At 37.3% G+C, this 18,065-nt stretch overlaps 1 protein-coding gene and 1 long non-coding RNA gene across 3 annotated transcripts in view; one reads left to right on the forward strand and one right to left on the reverse strand.

Moving 5' to 3' along the window:
- Positions 1-1,798: 1,798 nt before the first annotated feature.
- Positions 1,799-4,646, reverse strand: LOC142872349 (uncharacterized). The gene is made up of 2 exons (XR_012920551.1): positions 4,572-4,646; positions 1,799-2,563 (listed from the first exon to the last, which is right to left on the reverse strand). It is a non-coding gene; the product is annotated as an uncharacterized LOC142872349 (long non-coding RNA).
- Positions 4,298-18,065, forward strand: part of KCNJ3 (potassium inwardly rectifying channel subfamily J member 3) — a 157,465-nt gene continuing 143,697 nt past the window's right edge. The window contains exons 1-2 of one of the 2 annotated variants that reach the window (XM_012742737.3): positions 4,298-5,482; positions 15,637-15,853. In XM_012742737.3, the coding sequence (XP_012598191.1) occupies positions 4,781-5,482; positions 15,637-15,853 (919 nt within the window). In that variant the 5' untranslated portion in view covers positions 4,298-4,780. The remainder of the gene's footprint in view (positions 5,483-15,636; positions 15,854-18,065) is intronic. The other variant, XM_012742738.3, reaches the window with a different exon arrangement.

The following is an 18,065-nucleotide window of genomic DNA, read 5'->3' on the forward strand; positions in this document are numbered from 1 at the left end:
TTAAATGTTAAACTCCCAATGATAGTGTATCCTGCAGTTACATTTTCCAGATTTTTCTGGCTTTGTGGCCTTGCTCGAGATTGTGTCTCTGCCTCCTTTGACCCATTCTGCCGGCACTGTTTCACTTCAGTTCATCAGACAGCACCTGATTAGGTGTCCTTCTATCATCCGTTCGCCACACATCTGCTTGGCCTCCGTGCTGTGGGGCTGGCTGCCCTCCAGAACCTCACCCTGGAAGCAGCTGTCCTCACAGGGAAAGAAGAGTTTGGTTCATCTGTAAACATTTTCAAGGAGTAGGACTCAATGTCACAAATAGGTCAAAGCTTCAGTCACATATAAAGTGTGACAGGATGGCGTCCTGAAAAATAATTAACTTCTCAGGCAGGACTGTGTCTCTAAAAGAATAGAGACTTTGAAACTGGGCAGATGTGTTTTGGAATCCCTGTTCCACTGTCTTTCTTGTTATATAATACAAAAGCTAACCTTAAAGTTCTAAGTACATTCCCTAGCACATTTAAGTTGCCTTTTAATAAATTCTAGTTCTCTCTAATACTCCATCAAATGTTTATCATATGCAAGGCTAGGTTGGATCACAGGAGTTCTGCATGATATCAAAATATTAAGGGGTAGGTGCTCAGGGTGCCTGACCTTTCATAGAGGGAATCTTGGTGAACACTAACCTGAAATACAAACTACAACATGAATAATGCCACATTGGAAATATAAGGAAATGAGAGTAGGAGGGGGGTAGATTATTGTTAGTGGGACTATAAGGAAAAGTTTCATGGAAGTGATGGCAATTGAAATAAAATATGAAGAAATTCTTCCCTTCCCTTACATACTATTGACTGTGATTTGGACTTTACAGGGATGGGAAAAGGATATGTTAAATGATGAGAAATAAATGAGCAAATGAACTTAATATAATGCATATTTGGGTAACTGCTAACAGTCAAAGTTGAGTAGACCTGAGCCACATTAAAGGGAAGATAGGCGATAATTTGGAAAGCGAGGTTAGGCCATATTTTGGGGAGTGTTAGCTCTCAACCTAAATGAGAAGTGCGGTCTACAGAGGAAGAAAGTCCTGGCTGTGGATCAGGAATCTTAGACTCCTTTCTCCTTTCTTACTCTGCCGCTACCTGGTAAGGGATGGCAGATCATCCAGGTTCTGGAGACATATTGTTTGATGGTCAAATCTGTTTCCACTTAGCTCCGTGACATTGAGCAAATTAATTCATCTTTCTAGCCTCAATTTGTTCATTTGTAAAATGAGATGATTAGACTAGACCATGTCTCTTGTGGTACAATATTATTTGCTTACAAATTTGGTGTTGGAAAATGGCAAGTTTTTCATGGAAAAATGTTTTTCAAAAAGTGAGAATGTTTTAAAAGCTTGGAAGTAAAATAATTAGAGAACCCTTTGTTTTCTATTCCAATGCTAATCTTACATGATTCTAAGGTGATAGATCTAGTAATACTGTCCAGAACAGTTTGAAGGAGAGAAAGACTAAATGAAGAGAAGAAAATCATTTGAATCTGGGCCTAAATTGAAATGGGGATTTGAAAAAGGTGACATTTTTTTTAAAGAGAGAGGGGGAACTATATGAGAAATACTGTAGTAATACAATCAAATGACTTTGAACCGGATTGAATAATATTTCCAAAGCTAACAAACACTTTACATGTTCTCTTATATTAAGTCATATAGGTGATCTGGTTCAGTGATGACTTTTAATTTTGTAGTACTCAGAGTTTCAGTGCATGTAGACCTTCTGGTGACATAGATTGGCACATGTTATTGATCTAACCAGCATTTATTGTAGAACTAGTATGTGACAGGTTTTTTTCCAGGTAATGGAGACATAACGGAACAAGACAGACACAGTTCTTGATCTCATAGAACTTACATTCTATATCTAGTAATGGTTGAGGAGAAAGACAACAAACAGGTGGAGAGAGTAATAGCTAGAAAAAAGTGCTCTGAAGAAGGTGAACCAGGTTGCTGTGACAGGGAGTACCTGGGATGTGAGGCATGTCTTCCCTGAAAAGGATGCTTTTAGGTTGAGAGATGAATGATTGAAAGGAATGGCAGGGCAAGAACATTCTAGAGGGAACGGATAGTGCAAAGGCTCAGGGATGTGGTTATTGCCTTGGAGTGTTTTAGAAATCGAAAGAAGCCAGCCTGGCAAGGACATAGTACACTGGGGGAGAGTAGCCAGCGATGAGATAGACTATAGGTGTTAGTTCACAGCATGGTGCCAATTCCAAAAACTCATTTGTAATTTCTTCTTGGCCTTCTTGCAACTTTATAGCTCAGTATATATCGTCCCTTACAGCAGAAATGATAAAACCACATTCACTCTCTTTTTTCATTCCAGTCCTGGGAAAATCTTAAAACTCCCAGTTTTTCAGTGCAGGAAATTAGGGCTCAAAGCTGTTCAGTTACTTGCTCAAGGTCACACAGCTTGTAAATGGCACAAACAGGACTCAAATCAGGTCTTATGATTCCAGGACCAGAGCAGTTTCCACTTCCCACAGTGTCACTTTCCCTTCTTATGTAATCCTGAAAAGAATAAACAGAGTTACTGACCTCCTATCAGAGGGCCTATAGGAGAACCATCTGTAACTGAGGATAGATGTTTTACCCAGCTGACAGTGAAAGAGTCCTCTACTTATGGTTGACAAGCTGGCTTGCGCTTACCTGCACTAAGGTTTGCAAGGGAGTACCTGTTGGCAGAGAACTGATAGAGTGATTGTATACTTATTTTACTTTGCATGGTAGTCTTCCAGCAGCCCCTTGCTTTTATAATGCCATGATTTGATGATTTTCCAACAAAATCAACTTTATGTATCTGCACTGAATGGAATATGCTGTGAGATACCATGGCAATTTAAAACAAACATGAAATGTGGTAAACAAACTGGTATTTACTCATGAGCACTCTATTAGCTATTTCTGCACTTTGCCCCTCATTAAGTTAACTGCCAGGCCGCAGCCATTAAAATCCAGGCTTCTTCCTTCAATTACAACCGCACATTAACTCTAGATATTCTGAACCTTTCTGATAGAGCCATTTTCAGGAAGGATTGGGAGCTTTTCTATTAGTGTCTCCCCTCCTCTCTGTGTTCATCCTAAGACTCCTTCTGCTTCTTGTAACTTTGAGTTCTGAATATACCTATCTCATAGCCAGTTGGGATCTCTGTTTATGATGCAACCCCAAATCCAGGCATCCGTTGAAAATGAGAGCCTTAGTTATAGAGACATATTGTACTTCTCTCCATTCAGAGAGCGGCATTTGCTGCTTACCGGGGGCTTTCTGACTGATGCAGGGGGCGAAGAAGGAGAGTTGGCGGGCGTTGGGGAGCAGATTTAGAGCAGCTACTCATTGGAGGGGCTAGCTTTTCCTGAGCTGCCAGACACTGCAGGCTCAACTGAGGCTCGGAGGTGCAATTCAGGCTGGTGGAGCAGCGGGGGAAGGCAGGGACAGGCGGGGCTAGCGCGGCTCTGCAGCTGATCACACGCACCACCACACACACCACATTCCTGCCGCCCCGGCTTGCGCCTCGCATCCTCCACCCCGGGCCACCGCGGCGCGGACAGGGTTTGGGGAACCAAGGAAGGAAGAGACAGAGGTTTCCACCACGAGACAGAGGAAAAGCTAGAGCGGCGCTAGTGTTTACCCTGAAAGTCTGACCGGCAGCCCGAGGCTCCAGCACCGTCCAGCAGCACCGCTGTCGCCTGGAAGGCGGGCACAGCGCCAAGGAACCCACGATTCCCCCGCTCGAGTCAGGCTGTGCTCTGTGCGCCAGGATCCTTCTGGAGGGACAGCGTGGTGCCCCTAGGGAGGTGCGGAGCTTGGGGGACCTGCATTGGCGCCCATCGTGGTACGCCAGGAAAAGTGAGAACCAGGAAAACAGCCGAGAGCGCGGAGTGCGAGGCCAGGCTGCCGCCCGCCGCGCCGCCTCCTGCCCTCTCCCGCTGGGTGAGTGCCCGGGCTTCCCGCCGCCGCGTCTCCGCCGAGCGCAGGGGTGGCCTGCCGGCCCTTGAGGGTCCGCCGGAGGGCCCTGGTGGCGACCGCGGAAACTCGGTGGCCGGAGGACGCCAGGCGGACAGCTCTCCGGAGTCCGGCACCGGGGACCCCGAACCCGGAGGGCTTGGGTAGGGGGCGTTGCACCAGTGCCGGGCAGACATGCCTTTGGGTGGGATTTTGGCTAAAAGATAGGAGGCGGGAGCGCCGGGGGGAGCCGGGAGCCGTCCGGGGGGGCGGGAGATTGGGGAGCGGCGGGGAGGGGGGAGGGTCTGGTCCAAGCAGGTAGAGGCAGCTTCGCCAGCCTGCGAGTTGGCAGGTGGGGTGGAACTCGCTTGTCAACTCATTAATTTTAAACGGTCAGTTTGGGGGTACTGCTAGATAGTCAGGAGGGCAGTGGGAAGGCAAGAGGTGGCCCGGGATGCCGTTGGAAGGGGAAGAAAAGAGAAGCCTCGGAAAGCTTGGAGGCAAAATTGCGCTTGGGTTTCTGGTCCTTGCATCCCTCCAGTCTTGAGTGTGGGGGAACACTTTTTTAAGACTCACCTTGGAAAGAAAGCCTCGGTCTCAGGGGAGAAGAAGAGGCATCTGCAGGGGGCAGAGACGGCGGCTACCTGCCGGGTGCGCCCCCCACCCCAGAGCACTCGCTTTGCCCCCCCTTCCTCCCCCGCCCCCACCTCCCTATTGGTGCTAGTTTGCAGCGCCCAGCTCCTGCGCCTTCGCTTCCGTTTGAATCTGGCTCGCCCCTCCGTATTATGTCTGCACTCCGAAGGAAATTTGGGGACGATTACCAGGTAGTGACCACCTCGTCCAGCGGCTCAGGCTTGCAGCCCCAGGGGCCGGGCCAGGACCTGCAGCAGCAGCTTGTACCCAAGAAGAAGCGGCAGCGGTTCGTGGACAAGAACGGCCGGTGCAATGTTCAGCACGGCAACCTGGGCAGCGAGACCAGCCGCTACCTCTCGGACCTCTTCACCACGCTGGTGGACCTCAAGTGGCGCTGGAACCTCTTCATCTTCATTCTCACCTACACCGTGGCCTGGCTCTTCATGGCGTCCATGTGGTGGGTGATCGCCTACACTCGGGGCGACCTGAACAAAGCCCACGTCGGCAACTACACGCCCTGCGTGGCCAATGTCTATAACTTCCCCTCCGCCTTCCTCTTCTTTATCGAGACCGAGGCCACCATCGGCTATGGCTACCGATACATCACCGACAAGTGCCCCGAGGGCATCATTCTCTTCCTCTTTCAGTCCATCCTCGGCTCCATCGTGGATGCCTTCCTCATCGGTTGCATGTTCATCAAGATGTCCCAGCCCAAGAAGCGAGCCGAGACCCTCATGTTTAGCGAGCATGCGGTGATCTCCATGAGGGACGGAAAACTCACGCTCATGTTCCGGGTGGGCAACCTGCGCAACAGCCACATGGTCTCTGCGCAGATCCGCTGCAAGCTGCTCAAAGTAAGTGCTACCCGCCCCTTCCCCACCAGGCGACCCCTCTCCCCCAAGCCAGGCAATTAACTCACCTCAGAACCACTCCAGCCCCCCTCCTGGGTCTTACCTATCGCCACAGGTAAACTTCCTTCTGCGCGGGAGGGGCTGGGGGTTTGCGCAAAGAGCACAGTTGACAGTTTGTTCTTTTTCACCCACTCTCGTGCTCTTATTTATATTCACCATTTCGGATGTGCTTGTATCACTTTCTGGACTAGTAACACTTAAGGATAACGGTGTTGGCTCCTGGAGCCTTGAGGGACATTAGTGCTCTGTTCCCTTCCCAACCCTTGCTGCTTTGCTCTTCAGAACGCTTTTGATTATTGTCCACACAGACACACTGCTCCATTCAATGTGAGGTACTAGATAGAGCTAAACAAAACAGCTTTTATTTTGAAGAAATAGGTGCTGAACTTGCTTCAACTTTCGCTCTGGGGCTTTTCTTTTTTTATTCCCCCTCCAATTATATTAGCAAGTGAGTTATTTCACTAAGACCCAATAACTTTAACTCTATCGTAATCATTTCAAGAAGCATAAAGATCCAGGAAGCAGTTAATAAAGTGGAAGAAACCACACTTAGTTCTTTTAAATTTTTATTTTTACTAAATATTTTCCTAGAGAAGTTTTCGTGAAAGCTTGAGTGCTTTTCCTGTAGAGCCTCTTGTTAATTTTATTCTTAATTGCCTGTTTCTATGAAGCCTTTGTCAATTACAGATTTCACTTGAAGCTTTTCAACATCCATTAAAGAAGATTGCTTCCTACCATCAGCGGTGTAAATGCTAAAACAAATTGCACATGGAGTGGTTATTAAAGCAAGGTCCATCTAGTCCTTAGAGGGCACCATCACAAACAAGAGAAGTCCTCCCTAAGGCTCATCCAATTAGAGACTGGGAATGACAGAGTAAAACCCAGTTCTCTCCCTGTGTACCATTTACAATTCTTTTTTTTTTTTTTCTAGAGGGATTCTCCTTAGTAGTTTTCAAATTTTCAAAAATTGAGAAAGATGAGCTCAAATAGTTTGTAAGTTGAAAAATACTGATCTAAGACTGCATAGAGAAGCATAGCCAGATTCAGAATTTAGTATTAATAAAATGATAATGATAAGTATTTAAGTGGAGATTTTGCCTTCAAACTTATTTCCATGCTACGATTTTATGTTGTGTTATACAACTCCAACTTAAGTTACAATTAAAAGTAATCCAGTGTGCTTTTAAAAAGTTTTGCTCTCATGTCATTTTCATTATTCACTTATAAGATCTTAACCTAATTACTCTTGACCAAGTTGCTCACTAAAGTGTTAGAATTAAAGCAGTTCACTTGTCCCGTCACTTCACATTATATGCATATTTATAATGCTATATACGGTACATAGACTAAATTTTGTACATTATAGTGGAAAGTTATGAGCCTGGCTCTGATGTACATGTTCATTAAGATAACTATAAATAAATAATTTGAGTAGATCATATTCTTTTATAATTAATTTCAGTGAACTGCATACAATTTCTAAAATTTCACTTAGCATATTTTTATATTGACTGCTGTGTGAAATAAGTGAGTTTTTATATCAAGCCGAGCAGTTGTTTTAGACATGCTTATTGCAGTGGTAATTATGTGTCCCTGTTTCTATGCATATTCTGAAATACATCTTCTCATTCTTTAGGTTAGGCCCACTGGGCAGATATGAGCACTTTAATTGTTAATACAGTGCCAAGGTTTCTGTCAGGGAATCCATGTTTATGTATCACTTTGAGACTCTTATGAAGAGTCAGTTGTGACAATGATTGGTGTGATATAAATGGAAAGTTAGACGTTAAAGGTTATTTATTGCCATTTTCTAGTTTTGAAAACATATAAGGTTATTATCTATCATAGCAGATATCTTTTCCAGGCAACATATTTTTATTGTTTTTAGACTTTATCAATTTTATTTTAACAAAGCCAGACATAAATAGAATTAATCTACATATCAGGTTTTTTTTTTTTTTTTTTTTTTTTAATTCAAAGTTGCAATGCATCTGAAGCATCCAGTCTCTGTAGTGGTGCAGAGTACTGATAATGATTTTTCTGTATAAGGCCATGTACTACATATACCATAAAGAATGTCCTGATTAAAAACAAATAAAAGATTTATACTGTTGACAAATTTGGAGCAAGGTGCTATATTAACACAAGGTGATAAAAACATCTAATTAAAATATTGCATATCATATTTCTATAAAGTTCTTTACTTTTGATTTGTTAAAAAGATAGTTCTGGAAGTAAAATTGATTAACATGTGGCATCAATTTATATTTAACAAAATTATGGTTGAATTCTTTCCTGCTTTTTGTGAACGGAGAGTGTTGATCAGTGACAGCGCTTCAGCCAGCCAGTTAGTGTAGTTTGTTTAAAGTTGATTTTTTTTCCTGTAGCCAGGATAATTAAAATGGATTCTTATAGTTCTTATCATTTCATAGAGTTCATTGAAAAGTAGTCATGTTTTGTTGGGGAACTAATAACGTTCAGAAAAATTACAGGGGAGATTTGCCTTTAACAAGCTGCTCTCATTTTCTCTTAGGGATGGAGATGAAGTGACCTAAAACAGTCAACTATATTTTTAAAGAGAAGCTATACCAAAATCTTAAAATAATAATATTTTCCCCATCAGTTTTTGTACATTTTTCTTATTAAATATTACACACTTTTCTCTTTTAACTTCCATTTAACATTTTCAATGTAAAATTTATATCTTTAATACAAAATATATAGAATTTTTGAGTCAATAAAATCTAATTAATAATGATAGTAATTACAGTGCATGTATGTTCTTTCTATTACCTAATTAAATTTACTAATATTTTTATGTTGCTATCTTCTTATTTGCTGAATAAAAGCTTCTTTTCCATATAAATATAAAAGTTTTATTTAATAATTATAAGGAATTTTCAATCTCAGGAAGACATTAAGAACATGGATGTGGCTTTCTAATGATTGCTACTATAAAATTTCCATCCATAATATTTTAGAATTGTCTAATTTTTGGAGAAAGTTTTTTTAATGTCTTTGCCTAATTTTTAGCTATGCTTTTCTCTTATATGAAAGCAAATTTTATTTCATCTCTATTCCTGTCTTTCCACCTTAAAAATACTGAAATTTCTTATGGTAGTCAAATATAGATCTTCTAACTTTATGCCTGAAGGGGTCAGTTCTTTTTCTACTCAGATAAAAAGAAAGTAGATTAAGTAAAAATCAAAGGAAATAGTTTGACATTCTTCGTTAAAATCTATGTTTTAATATAAATATAGCTATAGAAACCTCTTTTAAAATGAATATTCTTTCTCTTTTTTCTCTTCTTACTCCCTTATTGAATTTTTACTTAAATTACTAATTGATTTTAATTGTCTTTTTTTTTCAAACTAGAGAACAGGAATTAACTAATATCATGGCTATGCTAATTTAATATCCAATTGAATGTTTTTATAAAAATGCCTGAATTAGGGAGTTGAGACCAAAGGCTGTTAATGCTGGATCCTGTAGCTTAGCACTGGGTTTAAAGGATCTGGAAATCTTTTTTACTCCGTTTTATTAACATGATACTAATGGGTGACTGACCTAGGCATATAACTTGTTCAGGCAAGAATTAAATTATATTCTTTGATATACCATTCAAAAGTTTATGAATTTATTATGTAAATGTCATTATATACATATATAATATATATGTTTATATTCATCCAGTCAGCAGCACATACTTTTTTGCATAAAGTAAAAAATAAAATTATTATTGCATTTGTATTTTAAAACAAAGAAATAAGGATAATATTTTTTTATGGAAGCATAATCTTATTTCTTAATATTCCTATTCATTGCCGATAGTCATCATCTTTCTGTCCTAAGAGGTCAGCTATACAACCTTTAACTGTCACTTGTTGAAAGGTAATGGAGTGCATTCTTTTCTTTTTCCAACATCACAGATGTTATTTATGTACTCACTTTTTTAAAATTCTCCATTTATATGAATGCTCATATTTGGATGCTGTCTAGTTCCCCATGTGAATATGATCAAGTGCAGATGCAATAAAAAATTGTGGTTGAAAAACCATTAAGCTTTTTATCCTTCTCCTATGTCCTAACATTTTGTTAATCTTTTAACCACAATGATTCCTGGGCAAGGATTCCTAGATTTTTTCTTATGTATTTAATGGTTTGTCCTCATCCCATGTTTTGCACTTAAATGCTTTTAATGTTTTTGACTCTATATGACCTTAGTTTGTATGACTGACTCTTTTCACCACTTGATCTTGGCCAATTTGAAATTTACTTTTAATCTTGAGACATTATTTACCTCTCTTTAAAAAATTAAATCCACAAATGCATATCTATAAAAAAATACTGTTCTGCTGAACACCATCTAAACTATTAGTAAAAATATTCAAGGGTTTAAGAGTGAGTGCCTCAGAACTCTCAGGGGCTATCCCATATTCATTGGTGAGTTCTTTAGGTGGATTCATTATATCTAAAAATTATCACAGTTCCTATTTGGTCTAGTTTTGCTTTCTTTGACACAGTACAGTAATTCTCCAGTAAGTATAGAACTTATGTTCTTTTAAAAATCTATGATTATTATTCTTTTTTTCAATAGTTTAGTAATATGTTTTGTTTGTTTTATTTTTTTATTTTTAATATGGTTACTTAAAAGTACAGGGTGGCTTGTGCTCAGGGAATAAAGAGTAAACAGAAGTAAGGGACAGAAAGACCCACAAATAAACAGCAGTAGGTAGGAACAAATGAGAAAGAGAAGCAGAAAAAAGCATTTGATGAATTGAGGGGTGTTTGGTGAGTAGGAGGGAAATGTGGAAGTAGGGTTACAAATCCTGTCCACAGTTATTATAAACTCCATAAAGGGACCTCTAGGAATTATAAAGCTGCTCTTTCATTTGAGTGGTAATAAAGTCTCACATAATCCTTTACACGATAAGTTACATTTCATTCTATAAGGATTGTTCTTTTCATAAAATTTAGTATATTTTTATGGGTTGATTAGAATAGCATTAAAAATCTTTATTTAAAATTTAATGTTGGTTGTAGTTTTTCTACCTGAGCATTCATGGAATTTCAAACTTAAGAAGTCCTAATAAATGTACAATGTAATTGTAGACAATCCAGATAAAATTCTAGGTCTATATATTCCTTCATCGGATTGGAATTTTGGTCTGAGTGCCAAAGCCATTGCCATTACTGTTTTGAGTCACAGGCATTTTTGTTCCTGATTCTGGTACCTGCTTTGAGCTCATTTCCTAATGTTAACTTTTATGTGGTATTCTGACCTCACTCCATGTAATTTTATTTCTGACTTCAGCATATATTCAGCGCGCGCGCACACACACACACACACACACACACACACACACACACACACACACACACATTTAAAGATGAAAAGTGAAATTACAGATAAAATGGTGGGGAGGTGGTAGGCAAAACTGGCTTACATTCCCCCTCTGGGCCCCCTTCCCTCCCCTCCCTTCCCCTCCACTCCCCTTCCCTTCCTTTTCCTCTATCCCTGAGAGCCCTTTTCCACTGAAGACTTGTGGAAGGTGTTGAGGTGTGGATGAAGGCTTGAAATATGTTAGTGGGAAAAGCTCTAGTGTCAGATGGTAGTGATTAAATATTTTATTCGAAATTCCCTGAGCCCCACTCTGAGCTAGGAAAGAAAACAGTTATGGGTTAGAGAAATGGGAGAAAGGCAGCAAAGATGTGGATTGTGTTGGTGAAATGTGGCCCTATGGAATGAATGTGGCACTTGGCCACATATCCCCTAGAAGGATGTCCAAATGTGGATGTGCTTATGCCATAACAGCGCTAAAGATGTATCCCAGGGTTATTTATGTATATGTGTGTATAGGTCTATTTGTTTGCCTTTGGATAAGCATTCAGCAGTCTTATCATCTCTACTTTGAAGCTATTTTTATGTCAAGTTTATGACCAGGATGGTCTCTTCCAGTACTCTGTGACTTCTTTTTCTAACTGTAGTTAGAATTGTAGTTGATTATCTTGTAGGCCTTTTCTGAAGGTAGTTCAAAGTCATATGACATTAACTGCTTCTTTGAAACTAGTAAATATGACTATAAAATGTGGCACAAGCCTTAAATTCTACCCATAGAACATTTGCATATAATGAAAATGTGTATAATTGAAATATTATTATTAAATAGCATATGTTTTCTTATGAAGACTAATTTCAAAATAATTGCCACTATCTAAATTGTACAAAATCATTTAAAAAATCCTTGATGTTCACATTAAACATTTTTTGGGATGGTAAATTGAAACAAATTTTAAACTTTAGATTTCTTCGATTATTGTAACTCCCAGAATTTGCAATGCAGTCAACTTTTCAAAAAGGGTTTGAAATAGTGAAAAGATCTTTATTTCATTCCCAAGATTCCATGATTAAAAATTAAAGTTGTATGGATATCAATCTCAGGTCATAGTTTTTTTTCAAATTATATTCTAAATTTTTAAGAATTACCAATTTTCCATCCACTGTCTTTTCTTCCACTCTTTCTTACTTTCTTGTTTATTCCACAGTTTTTTTGATTCCAAAGGACTTTTTCATCAAATACAAGTCAATATTAGTAATCAACTTTTTAGAAATTTAGTTTATTGCATTGATCTTAACTTTTAGCAATTGTTTTGAATTTGAAAACAACTTAAATTATCGTTGATACAAACCATATCTATTTACACATTTTTATCTAGGAAACGGTCATGGTCCTGTGATCCCTTTGGAATTAGGAAGTTCATAGAGCTAAAGGAGATAATTGGAACACCAACAAATTGCTCTATCAATGGAAGATTTCTTCTCATATCTTTATTCTTAAGATGACATAATGAAGAAAGGTTAAACTGGCTTTTATCTCAAAATATTCTGCCTATTATCAAATATTTCTGGGTGAAATATGGTAATTGATATCTAAATAAGACAATATGAAACTGATGGAATGTCAGTACTACTGCATTAGTATATACTCAAGTTACAGATCAAAGTTAATTTTATAAAGGCACATATATAGTCCCTTTTTGTCCTCTGTATCTTTCCCTTTCGTGTACATGTTCATATCACAGTTTCTTGAACAAATGTTCTCTTGTTCCATTTATACAAGTTTACAGACCTAAAACTAACATAGGCTTTTTTTTTCTTTGCTCCAGTTAATCTCTAGAATTGTACCAGAATTAGGACAGCTTAGATTAGAATTATTTACAAGGCTGGAGTAGAATGTGTATGCTTCTAAAAATGTATTTGGTAGGTATATGTAGGTTTCTGGAACACCAAAAATATTTGAGCACCCTTAAGATAACTTGGCTCTAGTCAAGAGTTCAGACTTCAAACAATCCCAGCATTCCAAGCACCTGCCACACTGAAACCACACCCTTCACTGTTGAACTGAGCCAAAGCCTCCTATTTAATCCCAGTAATTAATAGGCTTCCCAGTCTATTTCAGAATCAAAAAAGCCAACAGATAATCAGGGAGGTGAGTATATTAATAGTTGAAATATTTGATGGCCTAACATCAAGGAAGAGGAACTGGACATTAAAATTGTAGATATGTGTAGTATCTCAGTCATTTAAAGAAAGGTTAAATTATATAGTATCCTCTGGAAAATAATTTTCACTGTATATGTAGGAAATTTCACTTATCTGAAAATAAGCATGAAAAGCAGAATGAATTATTAATACTTTTCCCATAGTGTCACATAACAGGAAGACCTGGATAGGACTCAAAGCATGGAGGTTAGGAGCACATAAGTGTAATTTTGAGTATATAGAACAAACATTTAAAATCAGAAGGCATATTGAGTGTGAGTAGAACAGATCCACGTACATTTAAGTCTAAATTTCTTATATCTGAATAAACTAATTTGGTAAAAATAAAATATTTCTTCTTCCAGATTGGCATACTCCTGATAGCCTGCCTGTTTCTAGGCCACTTCTTCTTTTCATGGGTTGCTGAGTGATTAAGGAATACAAAATTTCATAGCTTACTGTAAAGCCTTTTAGAATGAAGCACAGGTACAAATAACAAACACATAAAAAAGGAAGACAAATTTTAGTATTAGTGTATATCTATAAGAAAATTGTATCTTCTTTGGGAAGATCATTTTGAAAGGGAAATTGAATTTATAAAGAATTATTGTTGTTGATACAGCCATATAATTCAGGAAAAGCAGAGCTTAGAATAGTCAAAAAAGGACCTAAATTCTGGTTATTAGTTATAAACATCAGAATACCACCTTGTGTTTATATAGCACCTGTTTCTTAGTAGGTGAAAGACCGATGATACAAGGTTTTTGTTTTTATTTATTTTTATTTTGTTTTGAGTTTGGCTTTAGTTTGTTACATTAATCAATATTAGTTATATAACTGTGTAGTTGGAAGGATGTTGGTCTCATTAATATTTTACTAATTTGAGAATAGGTTTAGAATTATAGGTGATTTGAAAAAGCTGCAGAGCTTTTTCATGCTGGCTTGGAAATGCTGAGTTTTTCTCCAACATGGGTTGCTAGAGCTGCTGTTTTTATTTTTGCACCATCAGGTTTTTCCATGAAATTCTTTTTTTCAGTAATCATTTCTTCTTCTTCTTCTTTTTTTTAAAGCTATCCATAAGGTAGAGGATAAAAATAGGCCCAAAGTTTTCATTAGATATTTTTTCTACACAAATACTATTCCTGAGTATCCCTATCTACAAAGTGACCTCTCTAATTGACTAATTCTGCTGTTGAAACTCTTTGCAGCAATTGCTGCGGTAATAAACCACCACCAATTTGAAACCCTTCATTTTGTTTTGCCACAAAGGATGTGTTACTAAACCACATTTCTCAATATTTTCAGATTCATTTGCTCCACGTAAAAAGCCAATGCATTTTTGTGAACTCTGAGAGTAAGAATTTTGTCTTCAAACTACCATTTAATTGGACAGACCAGTGTTATAGATTCTGTTTTATTTATTAAATTATTATTATTTGCAAGCATTCTGTTCAAATATGTTGGATTCATCAAAGTTCCATCTGACCAGCGGTATGGTCCCTCTTTCACCCCAATTTTTCTGTATTTAACTCATCACTACCCAGCCCTTATTTTACTACCATAATTATATAATTAAACTTTTATATTTGCTTGTGCATGATTATTATATGTGACAGATATAGAAAAAAAATTAAAATTTAGAGTAAAGGAAGATGAGTAAATTTACTCTCATGGCTTGCTGATTTTTAATAGTAATATTTAATTTTCTTTTAGCATCTTAATATGCATGCAATTTATTGTATTAACTTTTACAGTGGTTTATACTGAAACTGAATGACCACTACCTTATGAAAGTTTTACTAAACTATATTTCTCAAATACAGATTTTTAAAATTGCATTTTGATCAAGGAAAGTTCAATTTAGCACAAGTTTTCACTATGTTTTAAAATTAATAAGATAAATAGTAAATATTTGTAATATAGTTTATTATTAGAAGTTTGAAAGCTATTAGCTAATAACATTTGCTTTTTATTTTTATTACGTGATCTCTTGTGTATATAACATGATTTAGTATGATGACATCTTCACTCTCCTATTCTCCCTTATATCTATTTGTTACTTTTCAAAAGTCTGGAAAAATAAATTGTTGTGTTTTGTTTTTTGATAATAAATCTTTTTCTAAATGATGGTCAACCTTTTCCAGCTTTAACAAACTCCCTAAGAATTGCCTACTTTATTTGCTTCATGAGGAAAAAGATATCTGGTGTACAATGAGTTATCATGCAGTGATTTATGTCAAGCAGTTGCACATGTACTCAGTTCCATGGTTTGTGCTAACAACCATTGTTGGACCAGGCATTTCTCCAAAGCTCATGAGTTAGGGAATGGTAATTATAGCAAGTTGTATATTATAAATAATGCATGTATGTTCCGCATGAGCTATGTAGGATTTTGGCCCATTTGCTAGAACATAGTTGCATAATGATTTGTTTGGATTTTGTTGCAGATGATTGATAGTGCAGAATGTTGGCAATGATGTAAATTACTGTTGGGCTGCCTTGAAAATTTCAGTACAAGTGGTGATTTCTTCTCTTTTTCTGTGTGCTTGTCTAGTCTCGGCAGACACCTGAGGGTGAGTTCCTTCCCCTTGACCAACTTGAACTGGATGTAGGTTTTAGTACAGGGGCAGATCAACTTTTTCTTGTGTCCCCCCTCACAATTTGCCACGTGATCGATGCCAAAAGCCCCTTTTATGACCTATCCCAGCGAAGCATGCAAACTGAACAGTTCGAGATTGTCGTCATCCTAGAAGGCATTGTGGAAACAACTGGTGAGTAAAAACATAGATATGCCATCAAGTTTCTTTATTCCATAATGACATTGTATGATATGCACAATACCTGTTATGAATTGGGCTAAATGACTAAGAGTTCACAATAATGAAAGTAATGGTTTGCCTCGTATTTCTTTGTAACATTCAATTGATACCACTTTGAAAATCAAGACTTACTGTTTTGATGGTTATATACATAATATTAACTCAGGAATACTCTGCAAAAAAACAAAGGAAACTGAGATGACTCTTAGAAATGATTATAATGTTCTATTTTAATTACAAACTTGACTTACATATAATAATGATTTTCCTTTAAAAATTTAAAGTTGAAAATTAGGGTAATTTAGTGAGCAACCTGTACTAAGCATGCATATTCTTGCCTTGGTGATGGTGATTTGGGGAGTCATTGATAAAACTTTGATATCTACTATGTGCAACCTCAGTGGAAAATCCCCTGTGTGTGTGCTCATGTGTGCTGTGTATGCTAAAGCAGTAGTTTAATTTCAAAGTGGGTCAGTAGATTTCCCCAGCTGAACCTTGACCAAATTTTTTTTTTAAAAAGATTTTTCTTCTTTTTCTGCTTTAGTATAGCTATGAGCTGTATGTTCTTACTTAAGATGCAATATAATGTGGATATGCCCCAAATACTTACAATTTGCTACTTTCTGAGGAGAGAAAGGGAAAGAAGGAGCGAAGGGAAGGAAACAATAAATATGGGCATATTATTTGGGGCAGAAACATTGGCAGTTGGTTTAGAATCTGCTGGGTGTTTGGGACTAATGATGCAGTATCCATATAATTATATATATATATATATACACGTGTGTGTGTGTGTGTGTATCTTGAGTTTTACATTTTCTATGAGTAATGAGAGAACAAATATATTAACTTTTAGCTTTTTGTTTAGCAATATCATCTGAATGTCAAAAAGCTAATTATTATAAATAAACTATAGCAGTATTGAAGTTAACATTAACAGTAACATAGATGAATTCAAGCTTTATACCAAGGTAGAAGATCTTTTATGATGTAACAGTGACTTTTGTCCAAGGAGCAAGGGTAGCCAAGCCATTGTCATTTAAGCACATCTGTCACATAATAACTATAGTATCTGAAATTTAGGGAAGATATTTAATCTCTAAAAGTTTCTTTCCTTCTCTTTAAAGTGAGATGATATAATAACCACCTCGAATGTGCTTGTAGCATTACTATTGCCTAATTATTACTGCTTCAAAAGTAAGATTTTAAGAACAGCAAGAAAAGATTTAATGTATCTATATATGAAATTTTATTTCTGTCTACTAATTTATGATTTAAATCCCTCATTCAACTTTTCAACTTGAAATTGAAATGTCATAGTATTTTTTTAAATAACATATTGGTAAAGAATACAACTCATTTATAAAGGCTCTTAGTCAAAGAAATCTTTAAATTTCAATTCTCATTTTTATCCATCTCATTTATTAAAATAATAATGTATTATTAGAGCTTAAAAACGGATGTTGCCATATTTATTTATTATGGCATATGGTTCTTTCTTTTACACACCTGCTTATAGTTTACCAATTGCTTATTATTATTCTAACCACTGACATAAGATTTGTTTCACTTGACAGCCTTAAAATCTTTTATTAGATCTATCTACCTACCTATCTAGCTAGCTATACACTCACTTATTCCTGTTTTTTCCATAAATATTAAATGTATTTCTTAAGAGTGAAAGCATTTTCCTATAAAATCACAGTCTAAAGATGGAATAGAGTTATTCCACTTTAATTTACATTGTGTTCCTTCACCTTGATGTACTTGAAGAACATAGGCCAGGTATTTTGTGGAATGTCTCTCAATTTGGATGTGTTTGAGGTTTCCTTATTCATTAATTCTTTTAATTTGGGGCTTCCACATGGGTATCTGAAGAGAATATTGAAGCAGGTTGTTTTAAAATTTTGCCTATATTTCAGAGCAGGGGGCCTCAAACTTTTTAAACAGAGGGCCAGTTTACTGTCCTTCAGACCTTTGGAGGGCTGGACTATAGTTTTAAAACAACTATGAACAAATTCCTATGCACACTGCACATATCTTATTTTGAAGTAAAAAAACAAACAGGCAAAAACCCCCACATGTGGCCTGCGGGCTGTAGTTTGAGGACGCCTGTTTCAGAGGGTCATCATTAGTAAATAATGTACTGTATAAGGTCATGAGGCAT

This window comes from Microcebus murinus, chromosome 8 (genome assembly GCF_040939455.1).
Source record: "Microcebus murinus isolate Inina chromosome 8, M.murinus_Inina_mat1.0, whole genome shotgun sequence".
In the NCBI taxonomy this organism is placed as follows: Eukaryota; Metazoa; Chordata; class Mammalia; order Primates; family Cheirogaleidae; genus Microcebus; species Microcebus murinus.